This window comes from Diadema setosum, chromosome 18, assembly GCF_964275005.1.
Source record: "Diadema setosum chromosome 18, eeDiaSeto1, whole genome shotgun sequence".
Taxonomy (NCBI): domain Eukaryota; kingdom Metazoa; phylum Echinodermata; class Echinoidea; order Diadematoida; family Diadematidae; genus Diadema; species Diadema setosum.
Genome location: NC_092702.1, coordinates 7,762,259 through 7,772,734, shown reverse-complemented (window position 1 = coordinate 7,772,734; position 10,476 = coordinate 7,762,259). Strand labels below are relative to the sequence as shown.

Sequence of the window (10,476 nt, the reverse complement as noted above, 5' to 3'; positions counted from 1 at the left end):
TAGCTCCCGGTGTACTTGAGCAGATATGAGCAAACTACGCTACTAGGTTCTACTTATCCAATAACATGCCAACATTTGAAACCGGCTTTCTCTGCTCTGGGCGACGTGTAACTCGGGCTGTGTTTCAGCCAAAAGCACTTGGTGTACGTGTACGGTTTAGCTGTAGCTGTGTAAGCGTGTTTACGGCAACGTTGTAAAGTAAATATCTAAAGATTCGCTGTGTATTTAAAAAGTAAAAATATATATTTCTTTTAAATTTGTATATATCTAATATCAAAAACTCTTTAAACAAGTAGAAAAAGTATATATGATTGTAAAATCAATCTTAAATTTAATAAATTCTGCAAAGAGTAAGCAGACACTTAGTTGCCAATTTTATGTATTTTCGTCTTGTACAGATCTTCAGAAAATGGCTCTCGACGCAGTGAGAATCCGAACATGTGTGCAAGAAATCGTAAAGCACGACTTACAGCTGAATGCTTATGCTCAGGTATGTTTATAAAAGATAATATGTAAGGATTATCTACGAGGTAATAATATATCTATGCTTAATTGTGTACGTGTTTGTAGGAAATGACGAGGAAGGAAAGAGTACGTAAATGATGATACTGCCAATAATATCTGTAGTCCCGTATATTGTAAAAGTTGCAATGTAATCAGGTACTTCAGCAGTATATGGATTGTAATATGTAGTGTAGCACTGCACATCAATCCGGGAAATCTGCTCATCTGCTCATGGTGGCGCGGGGGCTCCTGCTCATAGGGCCCTCTCCCCCTCATGAGCACCCCTTGGAGTGAAATACACAGACGAGCACTAATAGATGCATTAGATGTCCCCTGCCCTAGCTATTGTTATGTGAGTGCCAGCATATGCGCTCGCTCGCACTCGAAATAGAAACAAAGTTCTACTTCTAATTAATTTACTTCTAGGCCTACTTGTCGGCATAGACCATAGAGCTGCATTTACATATCGCTAGAGGGCGTACTCATTTAAATCGCTGTGATTGCATGGAGAGCTCGCCGCCATTACTAAGAGTGGCAAGTGAGAGTGGCAAGTGCATTATGCACACGCACTGCATCTGCCAAAATTGTGCATGCAGACGATATTGCCAGTGCGTTTGGGCTTTAAATAATTCTGTATTTTGTATTACAGATTTTCTAATAGCCATTAATGATGTATGTCGAATAATTTGAGAATTAATATCCCATGACAAGATTAAATGCATAGAATATATTATGCTCTGTAGTACATTGTATTCATTTGTGTGATATGTTCAGGACTTTGTGTGTGTGTGAGAGAGAGTGTGTGTGTGTGTGTGTTTGTGTGTGCAGGCATATAATTCACTACCGGTACTGTCCCATTCAAATTATTGTATTCCTAATTAAGGTTGAGGTGGGGGCCTTCAAGTGTGTGTGTGTGTGTGTGTAGGCCTGCGTGTGTTTGTTATGGATGTGTATGTGTGTGTATTTATGTTTGTTAGGTACCGGTATGTGTGTGTGGGTGTTTGTGTGTGTGTGTGTGTGTGTGTGTGTAAAAGTAATGATCCTTTGATCTCAAAATACACCAAATTCACTCTGAAGCTACCTTTTTTCAAGTAGCCTAGCTACTTTTGTAAAAGTATGGCCTTTTCCTCTGATTTCAGCGATTTTGCTACCCTTTTCACTATACGCGCGTACATCGCCCATCCGTAGAAACAACCCCTTTTACACGCATTGACAGGACTTGTAATGGCAGCGTCCCCAGGGCTGTAGGTATGGGGGATCTGCCCCCACACCCCCCCCCCCCAAAAAAAAATTGTATGCCACCATGTGCCTCCCACCCCCACCCCCTGAAAAAAAAAAATATGCTGAATAAATAAATAATCACAGTAGCAGTTCAGGGTGCCCCCTAGAACAAAATTGCGAGGCCCCCAGTGCCCCCTACTGGAAAAATCCTAGCTATACCACTGATTACCGCCCCCGGGGTTACAAATTATCTCCAAGTCGCGTTCACCACTCGATCAATCAGAGCTAATTAGCTGCGTAGCTGCACTTGTGTCCGCGATGAACAATCAGCGCTCAGCGTATGAAAATTGATACACTACTGAGGAGATAATTATTTAGCTTGAATTTACATCAAAAATAGCAATTATATTGCGTAACGCGTGGTTTTGTGAATGAGATTATCATATTATCACTCAAATCGTTGATTTTCATCGCGTGTATGTCTTGAAAAGGAGCAAATCCGGCATTGTCAACCCCGGTTGTCAACGCAACGGTACATTGCTAATACACAAGCGATTCGCACTGTACTGAAGTTTTGCCACTCTTAGTAATGGCAGATCGGGCTCCATGCGATCACAGAGCCTTAACGTGAGCGCGTATGACGAGTCCGCACTCTATTACGTATAATACAGCTCTATGGCATAGACCTACACCCTCACCCTCCCCCTTCCCCTTATTATTTTCTGTATCACATTGGCCTGGATGACTTGGAACATTCCACCAATCGGACTACTGCTTGTCCTCTAACTCCTGCACATTTGCAGAGGCAGATTTTGGACAGTTACGCTACCATACTCAACATTTACTGGAGGTCTGTATTCAGTAAGAGTGACAGCTGAAGCAGTGAAGGGTAAGGATCCCTCAGCTCACCCAATGTTTATTTTTCAACATTTTTGTTTTCCCTTATCACATACAAATAAATCCTAGTCTTGCATGTGTCATTTTTATACTAGGAGTTGAGAGGCAGCTGCAAGACGATGGAGGGTCTAAATGACATAAATTCAAGAATAAAAGCTGAGACTGCAGTCCTGAAGAGCAGAATTGAGGTTTGTCTTCCAAGTTGTACCTTGTACTTAGCTTCTACTAGTTACTACATTTTAATTCAAAGGTGGATTTTGTTTTATTATTTTCTCTAACTGCTTTCAGATTATGATTAAAGAACTTTAATTATATATGTGTCTAGTGTCAAAAATCGATAAGAGACAGATTTTAAGATTTAGATTAGATTAGTTTTTTTGTTGTTGTTGATATGTTGCCAAAATCAGGAAATAAAAAACTTCTTTGCAAGAAAGGAATGATTTGTGACTCTGTCTTGAAAGAGGTGCATTGTTCTTTTTCCATCTTATCATTGAGGGACAAATAAATGTTGCATGTGAAGAACTTTTAGTATTTGACTGTAATGATCTGTTGTAACCTAGTGATATGCTGTGGAAGTTACAGGTGTCATTTGTTCACTTGCAGTTTGAATGGTGCAGTAAGAATATTGTGCTGTTTCTAGACATAATGAGTTATTTTCAATAGTTAGTTACCAGCATGGCTACAGTACAAATGTGACCAATCAACTAAGACTAGAGTATATCAGTTGTTGCCATGGTTACTGCAATAGTTTTGCCGTAATCTTGGTTTAGTCTCTGCATTCAAGACATACTAGTAATGCTTCAGGGTGTAAACGGATGTACAGTCAGTCACCTTTTAATATATTTACACAGCGTAAAGCTAATACACTAAGATTTCTGAACCGGATTGCACTTATTATCCCATGATAAAATGCATTTTGTGGGATCCGAAATATATAAGAAAATAAACACTGTCACATTACCAGTTCAAAAGTGACCATGTTTTTGATCTGCAAAGAATGGGCCCCAATGTGTCATTCTTCTGCATTTCTGTATGTTTGTCTGTCCAGGAATTAGAGAAAATTGGTAAGGAGCAAGACAAAGAAACGGACAGGATCGGACTACTGAAAGAAGCTGAACATTACCACAAACAGCTTCTAAAGCAAGTATATTTATACATGTTTGGCCGTGTCATGACTACTGTACATGGTACCTTACCCCGGAACTGCATGTCACAGAAATTTGGTACTGATGAGCAAAACTATATATATATTTTTTTTTTTTTTTTTTTTTTTTTGCATAAGATTTTCTCCCATTACCTGCTGATATATGTTGCCCCTTTTTAAAATTTTGTATAACATGATGTGTCCAGTGATTTCAGCCTTTCCAAAGATATATTTGTATCAAATTCAAATTTTCTTTAACTTTTCATAGAGTTTATTTTCCATACATGCCTCTTATCATTTCTTCTCACACTTAGCCTCCCATTCATCCCAATTTCTTTCCCCTTCCTTGTGCCTATGATACACTTTCCAGTACCTTCTTTACTTCTCACCCATCTCCACACCTCATGACTCTTTTTCTGTTCCCATTCATGTTTAAGTTCAACTCATGATCACCCCATCTTTACTTTCCATTGGTTCTTTCTTTGACCTCAGGTCACACGCTTTTCATCATAGCATTTTGATTGGTTTTGTAGTCTATGATTTAAACATGCAAATGGAAAGACTACCCTGTGGGTTCTTAACAAAGAATCAGTCTACCACTGGAACTCACTGAGAGAGGACCTCCTTCTTCTGCCTTTCCCTTTTCGCCCTGAATGTCTGTTGGAGGTTGACTAGATGCTGCTCAGCTTGTGGAGTGCAGAGTGACAAGCTGATGATGATTTTGGACACCAGAATGAGTGTTACAATATCTCAGTTTCTGTTTGAAGCTGGTAGGGTATACTGCTAATTGAAATACACTGTAAAAATCAAAAGTTTTGCAGGGTGGAAATAGTTGGAAATAGGAAATGAATGTGGAAATACTAACCACAAATATTCATGACTCACAATGTAAGACATTGGTAGTGGCACATTTGATTTGGCGAAAACACATTGGAACCCAAATCAGAAAAATCACTCTTTTGTACTATCTCTGCTACTCTTGTGTAACATTCCGAGTGTACCGGTACACACTCTCTCTTAACTGGTGTAGCATATTACCCATAGCATATCTTTTACCACCCTGTGTATCATATCTCTGTATGACCCCATTTGTACCCACTCAATATTTCAGTCTTGAGTACACTGTACGTCCTAGGTGTTACACCTAGGAATTACTCAAGACTGAAATGCACACAGGGACAAATGGGGATGGACATAGGTACAGTATGATACACAGAATGGTAACACCATGCCGTGTACCAGTCATCAGTGTTACCACTAATGTAAATGTTTCAGTTACAAATACACACGTGTAAATGGTGCTGAGGAATTGAGAATCGTCAAACACAGTGTTTGTGACGGTGTCATGAAACGATTATTCTCTCTGCATTCAGCACACAGACTGCAATCAGGAAAGCAAATCTCACGTGTAAGATGGAGATAGACCGAGACCAGAGGAATGAGCTCTTGAGAGCGAAGGAGGACCCACAAGTGAGGAAGAGGTGAGAACAGTGCTTAACAAAGAACCACCCCTGTGTGTTTCTTGTGGTTCCTTTACTGAAGCAAAATGAGGGAAAATCTTGACTTTATAGGGAATTTGCAGACCTACTTGGTAGTGGTAATCTCCTCTTACCACCTGAGACTATGGGTGAGGTCAAAATCACTTTTGTGCAAATTTTCACACCTGAAGAATAACAATATAAGGATAATGCCAATTTATAACCTAATTTAATCTCTGTAGCCTATGTATGTATATTCTTTTGTGCGGCAAGAACTCCTGATAAGCTTAAACAATAGTAAACAGTTAAATTCATGTAAATGATGCTACAGTATGGGATATCCTAATTTCTAATCTTAAGTTATTCCACAGTTTTGGGGCTGCGCAAACGAATGCCCAGTCTCCTAATTTTAATTTAAGTTTACATGTTGGTAAGGAGAGTATCTCAGGAACCGCATTGTTGTGAGTGTGTTTGCAAGATGTGAGTGGTAATCGTTCTGTAATATAACTTGGGGCTTGACCAGTGAGTGCCTTGTACACAATCAGCAAGATATTCGTTGGCAAATTGGAAGCCATTGCGACTCTATTAAAACGAGTGTTCCGTGAGAATCTGGATCTACTACAGAGAATACTTACTCACCCACTCATCCTCTTGAAGGGAGGATTTAGTGTACTTGGACATTGTTGTGCCCAGGGCTTGAAGCAAGGATCAATTCACAGTTAGGTATCCGTAGCACACTAGTCCACTCTGACTTGCCTTATTCGTTGCTGCCCAACAGGAAGAATAAAGAAGATCTTGCCAAGACTGCGAGCAGCATCACAGAAAATCTGCTGAGTCTGAATCGGATGATGGCAGCCAATGTTGAGAGGAGCAACATCACCAATCAGACATTAGGTAGGTTTGGAACTCACAGGGCATTTAGAGATAGAGATGGAGATGGGTTCATCAGTGTATGTAGGATAGTGGCATGCTTTTTAATCACTTTCAATGCAAAAAGTAATAAAAAGAAAACTTAATAATCAAGAGTAGGCTGCCACAAAGAATAGTAATATAATATCAAAAACATGCTTTTTGACACAGAACTCAATCATCTGTTTTGAATCTGGCTCTTGTCTAATATTTCTTTTCCTTGTATCACAAGGAATATGGAAGATTGTTATAGTGAGAATGCATAACATAATGTCTAAAGATGGTGGTGAACAGCCTTTTGTTAATTGAACAGTATTTCATGTGTGAAACCAAGAGATATTTGCACACAAGTTTTCTTCTTTCCAGGGTGGTCTACGACTTGAAATTTGAGCATTTTGTAAGCTCAGAATCTGAGAATATTGCAGAAATTGTACATACGCAGACCTCACATCACGAGCACGTAGTATGCAATATTTTGCAGCTTATCTCTCTTCGTGATGCTTAAATTCAATGTTCTCTCTAATGTTTTGCACACAAATATCTAAGTACCAGTTAGTTTGATGTTTCTTATGTTTTGCACATGTTTTTCACATGTTTGAATACATTTAATTTTGAGCTTGTTGCAAATTCTTGAGAATGTTGCACAACATGTTGCTGGCTTTTGAGGATGTTGCACAAGATATGAGGATGTTGCAGTGACATGCTAAAACCCCTCATGGACAAGCCTGCCTTTCCAAGCTACTCCAGAGATGACAATCTCAAATCATCTTTTAAAGGGGAAGGCTAGTAACTGATCAGTGGGAATCAGTGGAAATGCTGGGAGATGATTGTTCCAATCCGTATGGGATTCATTCAAGAGTTCATTGTATATCTATTGTTGTGTGAAAATGATTTGCTTCAGAATGGTCTCATATTCAAGTAATGTGCAGTTTAATGCTTCCAGGTTAGCGTCCCTGGTCAGTGACGGGGCATTAATCTGCACATTACTTGAATATGAGACCGTTCTGAAGCAAATCATTTTCACACAACAATAGATGTACAATGAACTCTTGAATGAATCCCATAAGGATTGGAACAATCATCTCCCAGCATTTCCACTGATCCCCACTGATCAGTTACTAGCCTTCCCCTTTAAGATTCATTGAAACTTTGCATTAATGAAGATAGTCCCATGCATTTGTCCTCTTTCATTTCAATTATAGCAAGAACTGGGTTTAAAGGGTGTGTACAGTTCTGGTCGAGGTGAAGATTTAGCTGTTAACGTTTTGTGAGATATTCAGAAACCACTCTATGAGATGTCAAAGAGCATGCAAATCTAAGGGTTATCAAAAGTTTATTCTATGAGAATCGGTTTTGAAATGGCTGAGATATCCAAAAACAAGGTGAAACAAAGAGATACTAATAAAGTTGGGGCATGTCGCCTTTTATTATTAGCACTTTTTTGGATATCTCAGCCATTTGAAAACCAATTTTCATCAAATAAACGTTGAATCCTTCTTAAAATTACATGCTCTTTCATATTTCATAAGAGGCTTTTCATTATCTCACTTAGGAATGTTCAAAACATGAATCCCTACCTCAACCAGTACTGTACAGTCCCTTTAATGTATATATATATGTATATGTATATATATATATATTTTTTTTTTTTTTAAGAAGAGATGTTTTTCTCCTCAGGATGCATGCTAGTAAAGCAGTGAATTGTGATTTGATTTGAATGGTATGCAGACTGTGTTAAAGACATGATCAACCCCATGGAAAATTAGCTCCACATCTTAGCGTTGTAATTTGCGTCCTCTTTGTGTCAAATCTTTCCCCAGTCAAATCATCCGGCACTCTGCAAGAGACGCACGAGGAATTCAAAGGGATGGCCGGAGTGATCCACACCAGCCGCAACCTCCTGACCAAGTACGGCCGGAGGGAGATGACCGACAAGCTGCTAATATTCCTTGCCCTCGCCCTCTTCCTAGCGACGGTCATCTACATCCTGAAGAAGAGGATTTTTTGACGGACCGTTGCCATCCACCAAAAAATCAAACACGACTTATGGCACATCTCAATATGCCATCTCATGACTTTTGCAAAGGCATTTCATTCATCATTTCTGCCGAAGATACACGGACAGCGAACAGTACGTGGATGTGTTGTGACCATCTTCAGCTGACATTTGAGTTGAAAAAGAAATTCTAGTGACAGAAACAGATATCATTATTTCTATGGAAATAGATACTAGTATGTGGTATTGTTTCTATTGAAAGAAATGCTTGTGTCCAAGAATAGGATATTTTGTTGTTGTTTTTTAAGGCAAAAATATTGAAATGAAATTTGGGCCCTATCAAAAATAATTTGTTCCAGCCAGTATATGTTTCAAATCAAGTCTATGGCCAGTAATTCCATTTGTTGAAATGCTAATAAGTGTCTCTAAGGAGTGTGGATAGTTGGACTAGAAGCCTTAGCAATGGTGCAAGAGAAGCACTTCTTCACATAGGCTTTCACATCTTGATGCAACACAGGCCAGAAGCACCAGTGTCCAGGATACCGGTAGTCTGGTTGAATCTTTGATGCCCCCAATGGTCATGGGCCCGTTTTGATTTCTTCGAGCAGAGACATCTAGGTACCAACAATTGTCTAAATGGGCCGATCTCTTCAGCCTTCACCTGTCAGTACAGGATACTGTTGCTGACAACTAACCCAGGAAACTGACTAAATCATCCTGTGACCTTCGAGTGAAGATAATCTACCGGGTTCTCTGGTTTCCTACCTGCCTTCTGCCTCTAAAGCATTGCCACACAATCCCCAGACACCCATCCTGTTGCTGCATCTCAGTCAACTCTTCATCGGTATATGAAGGGAACACAAATGGTAGCGTTCATGATCTCATACTCCTCTCCCTTGTTTCCTGTTAGTTAGAAAAACTGTCCAAGGCATATGTCTGCAGGCAAATCCACTGCTCCATTTGAGGGGTTACTGAGACGTACCAGAATAAGACCATCCTGAGGCTCAAACAAGGCAAGAGTGTGGCAACTATGACAGGAATGTGACCTTGTGTTGCTGGTTCAGTGCATCCCTCATAAGTCTCTTGGTACAATGTTGAACTGCAGAGAAGCAAGTTTTCCCTGGACATGGATTTCACACATAGGCAGGATATGAGAGTGTCCCACAAGAGGAACTTTTACACTTCAGCGGGGCTTGGTAGGCCTACTGCTGACGGTTACTGAAAGGGATGGTGGAACCAGGCATGTTGAATGATGCGGAGGAAATGGATGCATTCTGGTTGGTGATAAAGTCCCATCCGAGGATGACTGGATGTGTGATGGGCAAATTCAGTACCTAAATCAGGGAGACATTTATATTCTCTCGTCAAAAAGGCAAACGAGCATCTAATTTTTTTCGGGAAGTCTCCTGCAGAATCGGAAAACTTTGCAGCTTAGTGTATGTGATACTGCATAATGCTTCCAACAGAATGCAAATCACATAGTACACTGTAGGCCCTGCAAACAAGCTGTTGAAATTGGAGAATACTGTTTTTTGTTTTGTTTTATTTTTTGTTTTTTGTTTTTTGCTCCCTGCAGAATGATTAATGTGTGGAATTAGAAATGTAACAAAAAACAAAAGAAAGCAGGGAAGACTCAAAAATTACAATTAAATGAGGCAAGTCTGTTGTAATGCTTCTTTCCACATATCTCAGACCTTGTCATTCTTTACATTTTCATTTCGTGAAATATGTGTCGAAAGTATTTGCCATAATTCATGTTGTATTTCATCATAACCTCATATAGTATGTATGATTTTATGGGGTGTGACCATCAACAATGTATGACAGTGATGATGATGATGTTCTGCATATTCCTAAATATTAAATTTTGTAAATAAGATATATGTGAACTTATTAAAATGCTGCCATGTGTGACTGGCTAAGTAAACATTATGCCTCACTGACTGGTCCATGGTGAGAGCATTGTAGGTTACAAGCTTTCCCTGAGTTGATATACCAATGAGTGGGTCCCTGATTCATGACTCGAGAGAAACCAGCGGAGCCATCTTTGTTGTGCCACTGTGCTGTCAATGTTGTTTCAGAGGCAAAAACATTCCTTCCCCTCTGGACGGGGACATACGCATAGATGAAACTGAAGGTCCCGTGTGTGAGCGAGTCTCGGGGTATGCATGTCAAATCGGTAGGGCCTACATGTACTTGTACTCCCCTTTGGCATTAGCAAACCTGCTCTCCTTTTCTCTCTCTCTCTCTCTCTCTCTCTCTCTCTCTCTCTCTCTCTCTCTCTCTCTATATATATATATATATATATCACCCTGTTGAGAATGAGG

At 39.7% G+C, this 10,476-nt stretch overlaps 1 protein-coding gene across 1 annotated transcript; it reads left to right on the top strand.

The window, feature by feature from the left end:
• Nucleotides 1-409: 409 nt before the first annotated feature.
• Nucleotides 410-10,062, top strand: LOC140241691 (vesicle transport protein SEC20-like). Its single transcript, XM_072321434.1, has 6 exons — nt 410-490; nt 2,718-2,810; nt 3,671-3,762; nt 5,140-5,247; nt 6,023-6,138; nt 7,974-10,062. Exons 1-6 carry the CDS (start codon nt 410-412, stop codon nt 8,159-8,161), a joined length of 678 nt encoding a protein of 225 aa, XP_072177535.1. The 3' UTR covers nt 8,162-10,062.
• Nucleotides 10,063-10,476: the final 414 nt, after the last annotated feature.